Source organism: Indicator indicator, chromosome 16 (genome assembly GCF_027791375.1).
Source record: "Indicator indicator isolate 239-I01 chromosome 16, UM_Iind_1.1, whole genome shotgun sequence".
Taxonomy (NCBI): domain Eukaryota; kingdom Metazoa; phylum Chordata; class Aves; order Piciformes; family Indicatoridae; genus Indicator; species Indicator indicator.
The window spans coordinates 4,474,583-4,495,797 of NC_072025.1; the positions used below are offsets into that span (position 1 = coordinate 4,474,583).

Consider the following 21,215-nt stretch of genomic DNA (forward strand, 5'->3'; position numbering starts at 1 on the left):
AACACATGCTGTTCCTGAACTCACTTGGGATAACAAGCCCACCTTTACTCAAAGACTATGAAATAGTAACACCAAAAATTGTTTAGAGATTGAGTGTGTTATCTGCTTGCATAATATATTTCCTAAAAATACATGTTTTCAAATTTATGACTGTCAAGAATTCTAGCCTAATAGCATGGTCTGACAGACAAAACACTGCAGCAGGACTCAAGAAATCACTGATCTGCCTGCTGTGTTTGGGGGTCAAAGGATAACTTCTCCCCTGTAAAACGGGGCATACACGATTTCCCTCTTCATTTCACAACCATGACAGAACCATGACACTTAGTGTCCCTGCATAAAATTATCATGAAGAGGATTCCAGTTTTGCAGATGCTGAAGATACCTAAGCAGGAAGCAACTAATTGTTGGCAAAGCTCGAACCTAAGGTTGAGAAATTAGTTCTTGTTAACGTAAGAGACTTCCACAAACCGTGTTATGAAATGACACATTGTCAACAGGCCTTCCAAATTCACGACACAGACAAGACAGCATGACACCACCAAGAGTTCATTGCAGAATCCTAGGAGACCTGGAACTAAATCTACAAAACCACTTGGGGACTAAATATTGATAGTTTCACAAGTATTTGATGATCCTTGGTAAAAGATGAGCACCTAAATCTCTCCTTCAGATTATGCACTTTTCAGGCAGTTGCCCTGTTATGGTCCTTCTGTCTGCTGAGGTCCTTCAACTTTTTGACTGAATTGAGCCATTCAGAGTTACAGGTCTCTTCATTCTGTATTTGAAAAGCACCTACCAGCAGTGGTGAGTAGTAGATGAAGCTAAAAACCTCCATGATTTATTTGGACTCCTCATAGTTACCTTTACAACTGAAAAAAGAAGTTACTTGGATCACTCTATCATGGTTTCATGGTCACCTGATTGTTTGCTTAGCCTGGGCCTCAATATACATCCCTTGTTTCCACTATAAAGCACTCATTCAAGAACTCATTTGGATGAGACAAACTGCAAACAACTCCTGGCTCATTGTCCAAAAAGTGGCTTTACACTTTTTTCATGCTATATTATTTATTTGAGATATTTTAAGCTTCACGATCCCTCATCTCAAAACTAAATCACTGAACCTTTGGGGGTCTCGGAAGAGTCTTAAATCTTAGCTTTCTTCCAGGAATTATAAGCTTCTATTACAAGATTTTCAGTCTGCCAAAAGAGCCTCTGACTGATCTAAAGGGAAATTGACTTCTCCATTTAAAGCAGGGAGACTCATTAGCTTTCAACTGCATATTCTTTACCCAGGAATATAGCCTTAATCCAGCTGCAGTCTCCAACAACTTCTGCATGTTTTTATTACTATGTTAAGCTGTCTGAACTCATTCAATAAATTACCTACTGGAAGCATTCTTTCTCTACCCCTGACATTTATCTTCCTCACCTTAAAAACACGCACACAGCAGCACAAGACCACTGCTGCTTGACAAATAGCATGCCGACAACAGCCTGGCTGCAACTAATCACAGAAAGAATCACGGAATCAACCAGGCTGGAAGAGACCTCAAGATCATCAAGTCCAACTGATCAACCAACCCTACCTAATCAACTAAACCATGGCACTAAGTGCCCCATCCAGTCTTTTCTTAAGCACCTCCAGGGACACTGACATCACCACCTCCCTGGGCAGCCCATTCCAATGGGCAATCTCTCTTTCTGTGAAGAACTTTTTTCTAAGATTGAGCCTAAACTTTCCCTTGCACAGCTTGAAACTGTATCCTCTTGTTCTGTTGCTGGTTGCCCAGGAGAAGAGACCAATCCCCATCTGGCTACAACCACCCTTCAGGTAGTTGTAGAGAGCAATAAGGTCTCCCCTGAGCCTTCTCTACTCCAGGCTACACAACCCCAGCTCCCTCAGCCTCTCCCCCCAGTGCTTGTGCTCCAGACCCCTCACTAGCTTTGTTGCCCTTCTCTGGACACGTTTGAGCAACTCAACATCTTTCTTACACTGAGGGGCCCAGAACTGGACACAGTACTCAAGGTGTGGCCTAACCAGTGCTGTGTACAGGAGTACAATGACCTCCCTGCTCCTGCTGTCCACACTATTCCTGATACAGGCCAGGATGCCATTGGCTCTCTTGGCCACCTGGGCACACTGCTGGCTCATGTTCAGCCTACTGTCAACCAGTACCCCCAGGTCCCTTTCTGCTTGGCTGCTCTCCAGACACTCTGTCCTCAGCCTGTAGCACTGCATGGGGTTGTTATGGCCAATGTGTTGGCACTTAGATGTGTTAAATCTCATGCCCTTGGACTCTGTCCATCTAACCAGCCTGTCAAGGTCCATCTGCAGAGCCCTCCTACCCTCTAACAGATCAACACCTGCTCCCAGCTTGGTGTCATCTGCAAATTTACTGATGATGGACTCAATCCCCTTGTCCAGATCATCAATAAAGATATTGAGCAGGATGGGGCCCAGCACTGATACCTGAGGGACACCACTAGTGAATGGTTGCTAACTGGCAGTGGCACCATTCACCACCACTCTCTGGGCCTGGCCCTCCAGCCAGTTCCTAACCCAGTGCAGAGTGCTCCTGCCCAAGCCACAGGCTGACAGCTTGGCCAGGAGTTTGCTATGGGGGACAGTGTCAAAGGCCTTGCTGAAGTCCAGGCAGACTGCACCCACAGCCTTCCCCACATTCTCCAAGCGGGTTACCTGATCATAAAAGCAGATCAGGTTGGTCAGGCAGGACCTGCCCCTCCTAAATCCATGCTGGCTGGGCCTGATCCCTTGGCCATCCTGTAGGTGCTGTATGATTGTACTCAAGATGACCTGTTCCATAACCTTGCCTGGCACTGAGGTCAGGCTGACAGGTCTGTAATTCCCTGGCTCCTCCTTCTGGCCATTCTTGTGCATGGTATCACACTGGCCAGCTTCCAGTCATCTGGGGCCTCACCAGTGAGCCAGGACTGCTGAAAAATGATGGAGAACATCTTGGCAAGCTCATCTGCCAGCTCTCTCATTACCCTAGGATGGACCCCATCTGGTCCCACAGACTTGTGGGAATCCAAGTGGCTCAGCAGGTCTCTAACTTCTTCCTCCTGGATTACAGGGGTGTTATACTGCTCCCTGACTCCATCTGCCAGCTCAGGAGGCCAGCTGCCTGGAAGACAACCAACCTTACTATTGACAATTGAGGCAAAGAAGGTGTTAAGTACCTCTGCCTTTTCCTCATCTCGTTATTATATTTCCTTCCATGTGCACTAAGGAGTGGAGGTTGTCCTTGCCCCTCCTTTTGCCATTAATATGTTTATAAAAACATTTTTTATTGTCCTTCACAGAAGTGGCCACCCTAAGTTCTAAATGGGCTTTTGCCTCTCTAATTTTTCTCCTACATGACCTAGCAACATCCTTAAACATTTCCTGGGTTGCCTCCCCTTTTTTCCAAAGATGATAGACCCTCTTTTTCCCCCTTAATTCATTGAGAAGTTCATTGCCCATCCACACTGGCTGTTTACCCCGCGGTCCATCTTCCAGCACACTGGGACAGCCTGTTCCTGCACCTTCAAGATTTCTTTCTTGAAGTAGGTCCAGCCTTCCTGGACCCCTTTGTTTTTAAGGGCTGTTTTCCAAGGTATTTTCCAAGTTAGTTCCTTAAATAAGCCAAAGCCCACCCCCCAGCAAGTCCAGAGTGGAGGTTTTCTTGATGCCCCTCTTAGTTTGACTGCATATTGAAAACTCAATTATTTCATGGTCACTGGTCCCCAGGCAACCTCCAACCACCACTTCCTGAGACCTCTCATATTACAACTGAAGTCCGAGTAACACTTCTCAAACCTTAGCTTGCAAAGCACATGAGCTGTTTGATTTGCCATGACAAGCTACATGTAAATAAAGACATAACTGAACTTTACCCCTTGTTCTTGGCAGATCTGGGTTAGTCTTTCCAGCTGCTCATCTTGAATAACCTTTGCCTTCTCATATTGCTGAATCATCATCTCCATCTCCACTTTCACTGAAAGGACATATGCTGGAAAACACAAATAAGCACTTAAAAGTAACCCAGCTGTGATTTTTTTTTTTTTTCCTCAGAGGGAACACCTTTATAGAACTTTACAGGCCAAAGAATGTCATCTCTTTCACTTGCATCTAGAAAATTAAGAGGTTCCTCTTATACAAACAGCACCAGAACATTTCTTCTGGGGAAGGATTTCTAACATGTGAAGTTCAGGTCATCAGCAAGGTTTACATCTTGTTTGGTCAGCTCTCCATTCACCTGTCTGAGCTGAAATGCATCCTGCATACTCCTCCTAGCTTCTGCTGCGCTAGCACAGATATTTTTCAGTGTTTACCACGTATCTCCTGAATTGCTGGGTAGAATGATGATTTTCTGCTCAGAGTTGGGCCCTTCTCCTCTAAACCTGAAAAGCATGTCTCCCTAATGAAAGTAACTATTTCAGAGCCCCGAGTATTTAATTCCTAGAGTTTGTGGTATGAAATAAATCCTTAGTGGAAATAGCAGACTATGAAGGAGATTTTAAAAAGCAATATTCTACTGCTTTTCAAGCTACAACCCAGTTTTCAATAGAGTCTTCTGAACGCCTGTGGAAATTTTGCTCCTGTCATAACTACAGCAAACTCAGACTTACCAGCAAAGATGTTCAATGCAATTCTTGATATTTTCTGAAGCTACAAAACACTCTAAATGTTTGTTGTACACTTCAGTCAGAGAGCTATGACCTTTCCTCAACTCTGAATATAGAGTTTCCTGGGCATCGAAAGCCAGAATAACAACTTGACCCTGACGTTTCACACATTACCAAAGTGATCCTCTATCTATTCCTTTTCCTCCTCTTTTCACTATAACCTGAAGTGCCTGAAACTGCCGAACACAAAATAGCCTACACTAAAGACCTTGCTTCCAGGCACAGTCACTGGTTCTGCTCTCTGCAGCTTTTACTTTTTGGGGTTTTCTTATTTCCCCTGGTGCTTCCCCACAGAGGTCTGTCCAAAACAATACCAATATAGGGTTTCATTATGATGCTGTACAGGTCTGCAGAGAGCACCTTCAGCATGGAACTCCACAGTAAGAAAGCACTGGAATCCAACAGAAATTGTATTGCAGGTAAGAACTTGGAAAAGAAAGCCCCAGGACAGAGCTAGCTGTATGGAAATCAGGACAGTGCAGCAAATATAAGGAAAGCAGATTGGAAGCAATTATTTTGTAAAATATGACATCTGAAGGCAAGAGATAGGAAACAGGTCAGGGCATTTACTGTACTAGATAAGGGATGTGAAGGTGCCTAACATCAAAACAAACCCATCAATTACAAGGGCTCCTAGGCAACTGAAGATACAGTCATGAACCTGAGTCCTACTTTTCTCCAGGAGAACCATAACTCTCCTACATTGTTCTTTTGAAAAGTAAGAGGAAGGAGAACAACAGAAACAGTGGTGCCAAGCAATCTTTTCAAAGTTTTTCTCCCAGCTTGCCAGGTTTCTTGGCAGTCACAAACTGAATCAACACTCACCATCAATGATCCTCTTCACTCTCCATATTCGTAGTGTGATAATAAGGCTGATAGCATCCCACGGGCTGCTGGGGCCATTAGCCACTGTTGAGGCCACCATTGGTGCCAAGGACAAGATTATGACAGCACCATCAAACACCTAGAGAAAAATTAGGTTTTTCAAACCCATCCTAAAGATCACAACCTTGCCATTCCTGCTTGGGGTCTTGAAGGGCTCTCACTGTGTCCAAAAGATGAGAGGTGGCCAAGCCACAGAAAGGCTGCATTCTAGCACAGCAGAATTCTGTAGTGAATTTTAGAAGGTAAGGAGATATAAACTGTGGTAGGAAGGCAGGGAGAGAGACAAGTATTTGCAAATACTGGTCAAAATCCCCAAGCAGAAGTAGTAGCCTAAATGCTACTACAGCCAAAGAGTTTTATTTATTACCTGCCACATGGCATAATGTCATCCCAAAACCCAATACAGTTCCCACCCAAAGATCTTACTGTATAAATGAAGAGATGAAGAGGACAAATAGAAAAAGATGGAGCAAAGAGACTTAATGGCTCTTGACCACATCCAGACAACATGTGTGGGAAAGACTCCCTGCTCTCACTTTCATTGGACAGCTAGGTTTTGAAAGATTTTAACAATTGGGAATATTCAGAATGATTTGTATGACATTGGTTGCATTAGGATTAGATTGCAAAAAGCAGCTGTGCAAAGCATTAGACAGAAATGTCAGTAAACTGGCAATGGCGTTGTGTCTTTCGTACACACACTTAGAAGGGTTTCCTGCTGAGACCCTACCCAGCTGCCAAAGACCACTAATTAATGGTCTACATAACAAGGCAGGACACAGATTTTATAAGCACTACACATTCAGAATTCTGCTTAACAATTCAGTGTACTGAAAATAAACACCTCTGACTGCCACCATTTGATGGGCAGTAAATAACACCACTCCACTCCAAATCAGAAAGCACTGCATTTAGCCTCAATAATAAGAACCTCTGAATCAATCATTTGGTGACACGGGGGTTTTTTGGGTTGGTTTGTTGGTTTTGTTGTTTATTTGCTGTTTGGGTTTTCTTTTTTTAGCAAAAAAAGTTGAAAATTTATTACAAAAGTGTGCAAGCCTCTAGACACACTTAAGTTCCAAGAAAACCCAGAATTTCTGCTGGTGCATTCTGTACAGTGCTAGTTTCTCAGACAGTATCAAGAAAGAACTTTTAAGTATTTCCTGATTTCTGCTCAGACTGGGATTATCTCCTTACCTGCCTCTGCAACAGTATGCACATTCTACTTCATTTTTAATTCAAGGTAATTGAATTAAATTAAAAAAACACATTACAATAAAATTGGCAGTTTTGCCAAACCAGTATTTTCTATCAGAAGACTGCACACAATTTTTCAACCAGTTCTAATTTCAACTTGATTACAGGAATGGGGTTACACAAATCACATGACAAGTTTTTACTCATTGCTCATTATTTCAGGGTAGCAGTGTCAGCAGTTAGACTAGCACAGTTCTAACAACGAAACAGACTTAGAGGGTAAAAATGCCACAATCGCTCCCTTAAAATATTTCCAACTATCACATGCTGCTGAGTCTGTCACAGAAAAGGAGCCTGCATCATACAGCTATGTATACATACATATAATCATTAAACATGTACATTTATCTGAGTGAAAATATACTGTATTCCATCATGTCTATCACAAAACCACCCAAAGCACTTCATAATATTCTTGCTGTGCCTGCCTGGAAAAAGAGAGGGTAGACTAAGAGTGCTTACCTCTATTTTGTTTTCAATGTAATCCCATATGCCAAGGACCACAATCCTCAAAACAGTCTAGTAAAATAGGTTGGGGGGAAAAAAAAAAGATGATGAATGTTATTGTAATTTCAGACAAACATTCAGAGCTGTATCTATTCAGGGGATCATTTTTTGTCTTATTTAAGCATTATGCACTACTCCTGAATAATAATGAGGACCTAGGAATAGCTACACCTCAGTATTTTAAAAGCAGGTATTGCTTTCCAGTCCAACTCAGTGAAATTTTCAACAAACAAGTTCAAGTTCGTGTGCTCAGTCCATGCTCCTGAACTTTTACTTGTAAAATTTAATTCTAAAACCTTCTCATTACACCAACCCCACTGATTCAAGTCTTTATAGATCCACTGTGGGCCCTCCCTCAGCTGGAATGGGGGAAGATTCTAATTCCTTCTCATCTTTGACATGTCAGTGCTTAACTGTTTTCTACAAAAAGAAATGAGGCACTGCCCCCTCTTGATACCTGAAGATACTGACATTTCATCCATCTGAAGAGCAGACTCTTATTCTCCCCCTCTGGACTACAGGGTTGCTATCTTATAAACTCTCAAAAAGTTACAGGATAAAGGAGAAAAATCTCAGTGATCCTCCTCTATGAAGCAAACCAGCTGTAAGTAGCATCAGTTGCTAGAAAAGAGAAATAAAGAGCGAGCACCGATAAACCAATGGTGAATTACCACTAAAAAATCCAACGGCATCTTTCCTAGATTTTAACCCAGCTTTCAAAACACAATTAAACCCCAAACCAATCAACTAATGATTGAATTTGAATTCACATAAAAGCATAACTGGTAGTGATGTTTTCTGCTGATAGCAACATCACAATCTGATTTTGACAGATGCTACAGAGAAGAGGCACTTTGCAGCTATGCACCTTGCAAAGATCAAAATGCTGCTCTCTCCATTAAAGGCTGCCAGTGACAGAGAGCTGGGCATGTCTGAGGGCTGACTGTGCCAGGAACTGTCCAGTAAAAAGTGACTGTAATGAGTTGATGCATCTCCTCTGCATTACTAATGCAAACATATTAAAGCCCAACCAACTCTGAATTCATACCCAACATAGCAGCACTAGCCACAGAACAACACTGGGTGTTTTAGTATTGTTCCTATGCATGTTTTCGCCAAAGCCCATGAGCCCAACTGCCTCGCTTGACCCAGGATGACTGCTGAGCTCTACCTTGGCACTCCAAACCTGGACAACAGCACTTAATACTGTTTTGCAGAGGGAGACTTCTGATGTGGGAGAGATGGTGCTTTCAGAGCCCAGCCTTATACCATCAGTGTGCAGAAAAGTGACTGTGCTGGTTTGGGGCCAGACAGATCATCTCTTGCCCCGAAAGGGACAAAAGAATGAGACTCACACAAACGGATTGGAGAGTGATGGAAAGTTTAAATGGAAAAGCAATTGGTGAAGCTACAGAGAACTACAAGCTACAAAGCATAGTGACAAAGAGTATCCCAAAGCGTACAGAACCCCTCACAGAATTCCCAAAGGCTTCCCAATCCTTCCCTTCTTCCCACCTGAGGGTAAACCCAAACCCCCCAGGGCTTTTTCTTCCCCCTCCCACTGCTAGGCAAGTCTCAGGCTGGCCAGGTCTGAGACTGCCCCCCCTCCATTCTCCTCCTGGCATTAGGCCTAGACAAGCCTAAGAGGCCTTGAGGATACTCCCCCGGCATTACCCAATAAGAGAGGATATCTCCCGTGGGAGCAGAGAGGGAAGAAAGAGGAAGAGAATGACTCTGCAGACGGTTTTATAGGGCGCAGGATTTATGGGTAGAAATACACCGTTTCCTGTGTTCACCCCTATTGGGTGAGCACCCAGGACACCAGAGGTGTATCTCATGTAGCAGTGGCAGGGGGCACCCAGCCTAAACTGCCACAGTGACCCAGCCAAGGCTACTGAGAAACGGTCTATGCAAAGCATGGGTGAGGTCTGGCTGAGAAGGGGAGTCACTAGCCAGAAGAGAAAAGGCAGAGCTGTCTTGCCCCTACAAAAATGTTTAAGACTCTACTTAGCCACCAAGAACTGCTAACGCTGCTGGTCTGTAGTCTTAAAAATGTCATTTTGCATCCAAAGACTTTCACAAATGCAGCACAAGAATAAGACTTACAGAAATGTCTTCATTAATCTGTATGCCTGAGGTTTCTAAGTGGAAGAAGATTCACATCAGCAGCTCCTCAAATCCCTTAATGACTCCAGCAAGACATGAAGCAAATGTAAAGTCTAAGTACACATGTTGCTGGACAACCTCGGCACCCTTGCAGCCTCAGCTCAGGTCCTGAGCAGAACACTACCAGATAAAAGTGCCCCAGCTCATTTGTAAGCACCTCCCTCACTCCCCACTCAGAAGCTGCACAAAATGTTTAAGTTACTCATGAGACCACTCAGCTATACCAGTTAACCTGGGGTCCACCACAGGAAGTTCCACAGGAAGTCACCACCAGGAAATGCATGAGGAAAAGCAGTGGCTTCTTTTAAATTTGGGATACTATCCTCCCTACAGCAACCCTGTGGACAGCACAGAAAAACCCAGGCTCATTTTCCTCTATGCTTAGGCAGCATTTACAAAGTCAATAAGCACCTAACTTCATGGATGTGATGATCTTAGAGGTGTTTTGCAAATGTAATGATTCTATTCTATGATTCTAACTAGAGGATGGCTGAACACAACACCTTTACAGTAAGTGATGGTGAAAATCTTTCTTCCTTTGGAGAGGTGTGCACAAAGGTATTTTCACTGAAATAATGAGGCATATCTGCACAAAGCAAACAGTCTCACAACCCTAAAAAGTGATTTAACATGGGGCTAAGGGAACATAAGAAAGTATTTTCCTTTCTGTCTTTTTAATTCCTCACTGCAGCATTTAAATCAGACTGTGCTACTGTCATATTAATGGATTTGAGCAGTTCCAAGGTCTGGAAGCTACCACAAATGTTTTGATTTTCAATCTGCGGGTGTGAATCAGCACAAGCCAGCAATGACTGGAAGTCTACTTGGCAGACATTTAATGCAGTAACGGTTGTTGATGCTACCTCTGTAAGACAGGCCACCTCCTCACAAAAAAATGCCTTGGTGACTACTATCTTTGCTCTCAACTACAGCAGATGTACTGTAGGAAGGGAGAGTATGAAGGTGATATGAATCCAGCAACCTGTTTGAGAGCTGCACTCTTCAGAACAATGGGGGCACAACTGAGGGTTAACTTTTTAAAACATTAGTTCTGTAAGGAAGGTCTTAAAACCACACACCTGAATTGTTACTCTCAACAAAGACCCCACACCACCACTGAAACGACAAAAGCCACGTAAGGCTTGTCCTTGGTGTCCTTGGGGGACCAAGCGCTCAAAAGAAGTACTGAGAGTGAGCCACAGACCAGGTGCATCTGCAGACACAGGTGCCACATACTTACTGCTCATTCCCAATCTTGACTAGTGACAGCTCCAAATTAGGTTTAGTTTTCTTTATCTGTATGAAGCACAAGATCCCATCCACTGCTACTACCATGACTCTTACACAGAGGAGTTTGAACCAAGCAAATGCGGACTTCACTGGGCGGATCTCCCTGACTGTTCAATATAATAAGCACTTTGACTGAAATGAAAGCATTGGTGCTACTTATAAACAACATCTGAATATTTTTCCTAAGCAATTAAAAATATCATATGAACCATATGATTTCCAACAAATAACTTTCAAACAACTATATATTACATTTGATAATGCGTTTTCTCTGCACAGAACTTAAAATATGACAACCTGTAGCAGAATCTGAAACAGAAATGAATAATCCAGGAAACTTTCTATCCACTGTACTGCAACTATTACATTCATAATGGACAAAACATAAATGCTAGTCATGACTCTATTTGAATTTAACCCATGACATTCTACTAGTTGTAGACGCAAGAATCTATAAGAAACGAGGGAAAATGGAGCAGTGCTGATGCTTCCTACTGCTGTGTAGGTGTTTTTCAGCACTGTAGCAAATGCACACTCATAGTTTTGCGTTACACTACAGGCATTCTGCATTCTTGGAAACAAACACTAAATGTCAGCATTAAAGGCCACTGCCAGCTTGGTTTTTTGTACTTGAAAAAGGATGTTTTAAAACTTCTTGACTGGAAATCTTTTCATTAGAAAGTCATTAACATATATATATTTTTAGTTACATTTTGTGTTTTCTGAGAAAAGCTGAATTACTACATAAAAGTCTGTCCACTGCACTAATAACAAAAAATAAAATAAATGACTGAATACTTCTGTTAGCCTATTTAAGTTGGAGTAAATCCAGATAAAAGTCAAGTTTTAAACCACTTTTCAGACAGATATGTAACTTTGAAATTGACAGTGCCCCTTGGTGACACACAGTTATTTGCACATTAACTATCTGCAGTGAAGTTTAAGAAATGAGGGATTCTGCAGGTTTTCTCTGTAATTTTGCAGGGAAACCTGTCCAACTGCTTTGCTGAGCCAGCCCTTTGAATTCTCACAACCGGCATGAGCTAGCTGTGTGTCAGAGGACTGCAATGTACACTAGGTAATTTTAAACACTTTTTTGCTTGCACAGTTAACATACAATTTACTACTCAGTAGCTCACTGTGCCAAATTCGTCTGCAGTGTAAAGAAATCTAGGCAGCACAGGAGGTGAAGCTGGCCCTTCAGGTTTAGCTAATAGCAAAAGCATTCCTAGATGGTGTAGTGATTGTATGAGAGAGAGAATGGAGTGGAAAGGGTGTCTTTAGAAGAGCTATTCCTTCCTTCCATTGCCACAAAACTAATCTATCTGTTACACAGCGGGTGTTTACCTCTGGCTTGCATACAAGCTCTAAAGATTAAGGTTTGCCTTTTGGATACATCTCATAAGACCAAATATTCATGGCCATCATTTCTGAAAGAACACCTTGTACCCAATCTGTAATTAACAACCTCTCTGGTTTGGGTCACTCCAATGAGCCTTAGCTCACTCACTACTTAAAAGAATCTTCTTTTGCCATCTTCTGGTGTGCCTGCCCTGAGATACTACATTATCTGCTTTAGCACACGCTAACCCCAGGGCGGGGGAAGGCTGAATGTACATGGAATGAAAGTAAGCATCCAGGGAAGAAGCCACAGCTTATGGAAGGATTACAGAATTAAGAGAAAATCATTATCTTTCTGTGCAGCTCTTTGAAGCATACAAGAAAAAAAAAAAAGAAACAAAGTTGCATTACCAATTTCCCAAATGAATTTGTTACTAAAAATCCATATGGGAAGGATATTATTATCTCTTAGCTCTGACATTTGGGATGTTTTCCCTTTTTAACACAACCCTAAGGTTCTGTAGGGTCTTCCTTAGGAGGTTTTATTCCTTCCAAGGACTGCTTGTTATTAAGGTGGAGTAAAAAGACTACTCTGAACACTCCCTTTTAACATATAGGATGAGTAAAGTCTTGAGGTTTTATTGCCTCCTAGAAGTGAACATCAAAAACACACTTGTGAAGCACAGCTAATGGAACAAATGCTTTATCAGCTAGTATCCCAGACCGGGTTGTCTCATTTTGAGACTCATTTCCTGGATACAGATGCAGAAAATTAGTCACAATTCTGTGACTGTCTAACTTGAAGTGCATCAGAAGACACGGTTACTCCCAGGGAAACAAGTGCTGAAAGCTAGCACAATGCCAGAGTGCTTGGCTGACTGAAGCACACACAGAACAATGCAAACAACTAATACCAAAGAACTCAGTTCTTGAACACAAACACCATCATCAGTCTTAGTGGAAAAGCAGAACTGAACAAGAGCTGCAGAATCAAATACTTGTGGCAAGTGATAAGTCTAAGAAAATACAAGCAGACTCTAATCCACTTACCAAAACACTGTGACACTTCCCATCTTCCTTCCCTCAGCCGACTATTACCAAGGCTGAATTTTCCCTCTTGATATGGTGTAACCCCAGCCTTGCCTTGCTGTTGGTACTGATGTTCCTTCCCCCCATTGTCTTTTTCTTCTCTTCTGTCTTAATATCTTGTTAAAATTTGGTGCATTGACAAATCATATTGAAGTATGTAAATAGAGACAAACACACACAATCATCACCACTAGTAAATCCTGTTTAAATACTTGGAAAACAGTAAAAGGACTGATGTGCACTTCATTTGAATAACTATATTTTCATGTTGGAAGTCACAGACAGTGACAGATTATAAAACTAATGCAGTGCAATAAATTCCTTTAAGGCTTATGGCTATAAACAAGCATAGAGAGAGCATGAAGATGCTGTGAGTAGCTACTTAATTTTGTTGGCAGCTCTTCTACTGGCAGTTGGCAGCTGCTGGCACGTTTCTCCCTTCATTTTAACCAAGCAGAAAGCCAGTGCCTGTTTAAGTCTGGCATGACAGAACTGCAACTACTTGCAATGTCTTTGGAGCACTAGTTTTCACATCAGTCATATTTTCCCAAAACATTCCAATTCTGTGCTGAAAGTTTTCTGCTTCTTAAAAGTCTTTTACAACATTGTATTACTTTTCTCTAAGTTCAAGTCAAGGCCTTTTTGAAGAATTGCATACCCTCACTTACAACTAATGTGAACCAAACTACAGAATAAACTATAAACATCCAAACTTAAGATGGGAAACAACCCTTTCAGGACACAAGAAACACCAAATTTTGATTAAAGGAAAAAGATGCTGACTGAAGCACTAACTAGTCCTCAGCCTTTGCCTGTTATATCCAAACTATTTAAACCTCTACAAAATCATCCTGGCATGAATATCCACAGACTGCAAAAATCTCATTATAACGCATGGTCTTCTTAACAAATAGGTCCAAACAAGGACAGCTGACCCATGGTAATGGGAATCAGAGTGTACAAAGTCCTATGAAAGCACCAAAAGGGTGGGGAAAAAACAGTGATCTGCAATTTTGGAAGTATTTTGTAACTCTTGAAAAATCAGTTTTTTTACCTGGACAAGGAAAAAATTAAACCCTTTGTTAAATTAAACCCTTTGATGAGACACTTTTCCTGTGCTGTTGCTCTTTAAACCAATGTGGCACAAGGCCAGCCCCAGCAAACCCAGCAGGAAAGGTACACCTTCATTCTCTTCCCAGTCTTGGAAGAACATCTAGTCACTCTATGGAGCCACCTCTGTTGCAGTAACTCAGTAAAGGACTCTGAGCTACCAAATAAACCAATATGCAAACATTTACCCTCGTCTCTGCACCTTATATGGCTGCCTTGTGATCTCCTTTTTTTCATTGGTGTAAATTACCTGCGTGGTTATGGTTTGGAAGGAAGACACTTCGGAACACAGAAACAGATAATAAAATGAGAGGTAAGAGGTTTATAACAACTACAAACAGCCAGAAGACTAAGAAAAGTAGCTCCAAATACCTAACACAGGGAGAAGGAGAAAAGCCAGCCCAGATCCAAAATGAGGATGGTGAGTCAGGCAACCAGTTTTAGCTCTGTGAAGTATTTCTGCTATTGCTCTCCTACGAAGCACTTCTGAAACAGTTTACCCACTTATGTAGGTACTCAGGAGAACTGAAGCAACTAATTTCTTACTTGGGACAGACAAGTACTGTCTTTGAGGATCTGTCTGTACTGCCACAAACAACTGACCTGAAACTGTCAGCATATGAACTGGGCTACAGAAGGAGCAAGGCACTGCATCAGGGTTTTGATTAGAGTGGTTGGTGGTACAAGCAAATGAAAACAGAACTTGAGACAATGCTACAGCAGAGGGAAATTGAGGACCACAGAAGTTCATTGTGAAACGAGCTCTAAAAGTGCTGAAATTCAGGTGAGTGTGCATGTTGCTGCTAGCAACAGACCTGCAAGATGATCCTATTAGGAAACTCAGGGTTACAGGGACCTCCAGGGTGGTAATCCCCACCAAAATAAGATTCAGGAGGATAGGAGAAATTATTTCACTTCAGGGAATGGCCTTCACCTAGCACACCTGAGTCTTCGAGAATTAGGATGCACCATTCTCACAAAGGAAAGACTGTAATTTTTTTTAATCGTCCAGAGACTTTTTCCAGTCAGTTTGTGTGTAGCTTGCAACCTACAATCACCAAAGGACAGGGAGAGTTACCATATCTATTAGTGGGACTGCAGAACCAAAAGGCTAGGATGCCAGGCAGTTTTAAGACCCCTGTCTGTTAACAAAGAATCCTTTCAGAAAATACCCACTAACAGTCTGGCAACACCAGCTACAAAATCCCTTTTAAGCGTAGAAATACAAAGTAGAAATACAAAGTGATACACGTAAATAAATGTACTCCATCAACAGAACCATGGAAATAAGCAGTAGTATAAGATGGTACAAACGCAACACAAGTGCAGATATCATATCTACTAGTCTTAATTTTACTTTTTATTGGTAGTTTTCACCTAAATATAACCCACAAAATGAAGACTTCTGCATCTGTTTGGATTATGACATTTTCTCTTATGCAACTAGAAATTTCTTGAAAAAATATTTAAGTCAAAGCTGTCTTCCAACATAACAAACATAAAACTTTTTTTTTTTTTGTGACAAGTAACACATCATAGAATGAAAAAAAAAGCCTTAAAAATGTTTGGGGTTATTTCAGGTCTATATATCTCAATACCAATGATTTTTTTTGGAACAAAGTTGAAAATTCTAACAGATGGCAATTTGGTCATTTGTTATAGCCTGACTTTACAGCCTTTTCCAATATATATACACCCATTAAAATTTTTGCAAAGAAATAAACCATTTGTTTCATTCTCTTATTGTGTCTATATGCAGCAACTTAGAATATCTTAAACACCTACCTAAATTGTGAGAGAAGCAATCCCATTCTTAAAACAGACCTTTTTGTAAAACAAACAAACCAAACCCATGGATCTTCACTCCTGAAGAATTACCTTCTTCTCGTACCTTATACTCACAGACACTGCTAAGATTTCTGTGAGAACAAACAGATGAAACTAGTCCTGTTCTGTGCCTGTAGTGATTTGAAGATTATTATTTCTCTTTGTTTTCCAATTATAATTTCAAGACAATATCCTTGCCAATTCCAGGCAACTGATAAATAGCTCTAATCTAAACAAAATCTTTTAGTTTGCTGTGTAGAAGCACCAATTGTTAAATTAATTTTTCTTAAATTACACTGTGCTACCTTTATTTACAGTCAAATTCCTGTTAAACTCTTGCTAATTCCACTAACAGCATAAAAATACTTTGCAGTTCTGTATGTAGTGAAAGACTTTGATTATACATACCTCTGAAAAGAAAACAGACAGGATGACTAGGCTGATCCAGTGAATTACTCCTGCAAACTGTGAAGCACTTGAAACTGCAATTAACACAATACAACAAAGCAAATTTAGTAGAAGAACACAACATCTATTTAATATCATTAGTACTGCTGCAACTTACATTTGGGAAAAGCTTTCTTTCTTACATTTTGTAGTGGAAGTACCAGAAAGAGGATGGGATGTAATGGGACATGGAACTCCAGCCCTGTCAGCTGCTCACTCTAATTCAGGCAGTGTGTCAGCAGCCACAGCAGCTGTTCTTTGGAGTTTTTACAGATAAGACTGCTCATAAGCAATGACATGTCTACTTTAGGTCTTTGATCCTCTGTCACTGCTCCACGCTCTTACTCCGTGCGCTGCTTTAGTACGAGATGTGTGACTAAATCCTGTATACCTAAAAATCCAGAGTTAGAATTGTGTAAGGAAACAGAACGGTCTACTATTCCCACATTATTCCTTGTATTCAGTCTTTAACAATTCGTCTCAAAGTCAGTAAATGTCTAGAATGGGTGCTTAAGAACTAGTGCTCAAACTGGGCTTCAAAATACGTTCCTATGATCTAAATAAATAACCTAGGTAGGAAGACTATTTTACTCTCTGGATGTGGCATGAACAGCCAGGACTGGCTCAGAGTTTGACTCTAGGAAAACTACAGTGAGAGCAACACAGAAAAAAACAGTATTGTTATTGAGCTCAAATCGTAATGTATTAATTTTAAGGAGTTTACAAAGTACCATCAATTTTATTTATCATGACAAAGATAATGTGACTATTTTTGTACAGTCTATATCAGGAAATGTGGCTGTCATATGAATAGCTTTGTCTTTAAGCAAATTTTTACAAAAAAAAAACCCCAAGAAAGCTACCATAAATTAAATAAAACTCCAAGTAATTGGTTAAGACACAATTTCCTTTGTAAGCAACCTTTTTCAGAAAGACAGTTACCATTAAAATCCCTTATGTTCACTTCCTTTCAAACTCTTCCATAAGAAGTAGACTGTAAAGGGTCATAGATGGAACTCTGGCTTCTACAAACTAACCTCATATATGTGCTCTATACATGCATATTGTTGAGGTAATTATTGCACTTTCAAACTGGAACAACTTTGAACAAAAGTCCTTTCAGGAACGGAGTGCCAGGAACACTCAAGAAACCTTATCTGAATTCATTAAAATATGATTTTACAGACTACGAAAACCTTGCATGGACACATATTAGGCTTGCATGGCATTATATCAGGCTTTCACTTGATTCAAACCTATTCTGATTGTAAGTAAAATGAAATAAAATCAGACAAATGAGTTTGTTACTATATAACTATGTAAGTTACTATATAACTATACTATAAAACTATGTAAGAAACTCTAAGATATGGATTGTTTTTATAGATTTAACTGCATCTCTTGAAATCTGGAAGATTCCTTAATACGCAAGTTCAACCAAAATTCTGTGATCAAAGTTCCCTTTATTGCCAACAAAACAAAGCAGAAAGGTGATGAGTTTCAGTATCTGAACTGCTGGCAACTCCTACTCTGAAGATCACATACTCTCAAATTTGGAGTAAGTCAACGAAAATAAAACAATTCTCTCTGTATTTTAGGGTACTCATCAGTCTACCATCCCTATAGCAGACAGATTATAAGTCTGTGTGGACTTGCACTTTTAGAGAATTACTCTGCAATGACAAAGCTCAGGGCAATTTTGGATAGAGATGCAAGGCTGGGGTAGAATTAACTGACTTTCAAACAAATACAAGATATGCACTAAATAAAGCATCCTAATTAAAAATGAAAACAGACTAAAACAGGAAGGGGAGGGATGTAGCAGGAAATCAGGATACAAAGGAAACTGTTAACATGGGCTGCCACGGGGACTCTGACAGCCAAGGCTGATCTGGGGCTTGATGAGAGACAGTTTGCTGTGATGCTTAAAACATGAAACAAATGAGAAAACATATTTAATTTTCCCAAGACACTGTCTTGAGAGGGTGGCATAAAGCATAAGAAATAGAAACCATATATAAGCACTTTTTCAAACAGCTGCTGATTGACAGAAGGGTCCAGCTGCCCCTCAGTGGACAAAAAGAGATACAGCAACCTTGAATTTGGAAGGCATAGCGATTTCTGATGCTGTGCTAACTCTAGTGGACTGCTGAATGCGCTGCCATTAAATTACATGCAATTAAATTGCCAGTAAAAAGAGTACATTCAAAAAAGCCTTCCAAGCAAGAAACTTTAGTACAAAAGTTGAGTCACTAGCCCATACATGGAATGAGCTTATTGGTTGCTTCCAAAACACTCTCAAAAAAGAAGCGAAAAATCTACAAAGATGGGAGAAGAGTCTTCTCCAAGAGGTGCTCATCCCTGCTTTGTGGTGCTTTGGATACAGTTTCAGGCAAGGGAACAGAAATTCACATTTGTTGAACTTAGAACTTTTTTCTTTAGCTATAAAACACAATAGCTAAAAGCAAAACATTCTTCTGTTTCACTTTTTGCTTGTCTGGTGCTATGGCGAAGAACTGAATGCAAATCCAGATGTCCTGAAAAAGATGGTTCAGTACAAAATGGAGAGTATGGCCAACCGTGGTCTACCTCCTCCCCTTTCCCTCACTTTCACATCTCAAAATGTATATGCAGAAGGGGAGGGATGAGAAACAAATCCTGAGAAATGCCATGTGGTCATTACAGAAGCTTGTACTCCCAGCACTTGCTTTCAGTGGATGCTAGTCTTGATGATGATTTCCTGGCAGATACAAACTATCCTGTTTCAACAAGGAACAGACAGTGCTCCTCACATGGTTTGGACAAGCCCTGAAGCTGTTCTTACGGAGGCACTGCTGCCCTCCAACACGCATTTTCTTTCCATGGGTAAGCAGGTTCTCAGAGAGAGTCCAGATCCAGCAACCAATTGGACAGGAGTGGAGCTTTCCAGCTTCACAGTTTGCGGGAAGGCCAGGTGCCTTTTCAGACACATCTGCTGTAGCCAGTTGCTGAAGGAGAACAATACTAAGATTTTTTTTTGCGTTGCTTTTGCCCAAAACTACTTAAGACAAGGAAGGAACAGGATGGTCTGAGGAGTGAGGGATGGAACATATCATGACCCTTTCTTTTTGAAAATGATTTAATACACATCTACATCTGCCTGTGCAAAACATTACAAGGTATTGGGATGATATTTTGTTAATGCATGTGAAGAACTTTGAAGATAAGACCACAAAAACTAATTACAGAACAGAGACCTATAATAAAAGGCCTCTTCTATGTTCCCTGCTTTCTGGGTTTTCTAATTCTGGCATGAATATGCTTTGTGCTAAAATGCCCTGAAAGCTCTCCATCTTTTTCAAGTGTGTGACCTACACATTTATAAATGTGTTCTCCATCACTGCCAGTGACAATTTTGTGTATGGGAGAAGTGCACAGTGCAACTAAAGACTATACTGAAAGTATGAGAGGAAAACGATAATCTCAAAATGTCACAGCCAAAGAAAACACCATGATTTGGTTGTTATTGGGTTTTTGTTTTGTTTTTAAAGGAGGGTTCCTAAGTAATTACAGTAGATTAGACACTGTTATTATGAACAAAATTGGCAGTGATGTGCAGTAACGTATCCTAATGCACTAGCTGATTCATATAGAATAAGAGATCATTTAAAACTGTAATTACAGTTTTGAAAAACTTAATTATAGCCGACCAGCTTTTTAAAATGTTAACGTAAGTGACACATTCCTCATAGGGCACAAGTGTAATGCTTGTATCAGCCTTTTCAGGATAGGCTTTATCTGATTTAAAACAAAACAGAAGGTATTCAACTTAACATGCAAAGTAGCAACAGAATGGCAATGGTCCTTCTCAGGTCCTGAGAAAAATACATACAGGTAGGGGCACTCTGTGACCAATCAAATCAGCTGGCTCAAAAACACCTACAGGACATGCACAAGGTATTAAATGCAGGGCTTTGGAGAGAGTATCACATGCATTACAGGAGCAACGATCCCTAATATAAAAAGACTTCTTTAGAAGATTCTTCAGAAAATAAATAGTAAGGAAGCAGAAGCTTCCAGAGGAGAGCTCTCCAAAATTGTGTTAAAAATCCAGGCGAAATTAACAAGAAGCATTTTTAAACTCCTTGGCTCTACAGGAAGTGACAATTCTCTACTTGAATAGAAAGGTGTGGCATCTCAGTAAATTGTTAAAAGCTGCTTTCTCTACTGATTTTTAAGGATTTACATCCATAATTGGCTTTCCAGAGTCCTACACCTGGGTCAGGGCAATCCCAAGCACAAATATAGGCTGGGCAACGAGTGGCTTGAGATCAGTCTTGAGTAGGACTTGGGGGTGTTAGTTGCCAAAAAAATCAACATGAGCCAGCAACGTGCACTGGCAGCCCAAAAGGCAGCCACATCCTTGGGTGCCAAATCAAAAGAATTGTGACCAGCAGGATGGGGGAGGTGATTCTGCCCTTCTACTCTGGGCACCTGGAATACTGTGTACAGTTCTGGGGCTCTCTACACAAGAAAGACATGGAACTGTTGGAGCAGGTCTGGAAGAGGGCCATAAAGATGATCAGAGGGCTGGGGCACCTTCCCTGTGGGGACAGGTTGAG

At 41.0% G+C, this 21,215-nt stretch overlaps 1 protein-coding gene across 1 annotated transcript in view; it reads right to left on the minus strand.

Annotated features, from left to right (window-relative positions):
• The window catches only part of TMEM266 (transmembrane protein 266), a 59,485-nt gene that overhangs the window by 23,320 nt on the left and 14,950 nt on the right, over nt 1-21,215 (minus strand). Inside the window, exons 4-7 of the mRNA XM_054387795.1 lie at nt 16,576-16,649; nt 7,300-7,356; nt 5,521-5,659; nt 3,904-4,019 (exon numbers count right to left, since the gene is read on the minus strand). Of these exons, the coding sequence (XP_054243770.1) occupies nt 3,904-4,019; nt 5,521-5,659; nt 7,300-7,356; nt 16,576-16,649 (386 nt within the window). The remainder of the gene's footprint in view (nt 1-3,903; nt 4,020-5,520; nt 5,660-7,299; nt 7,357-16,575; nt 16,650-21,215) is intronic.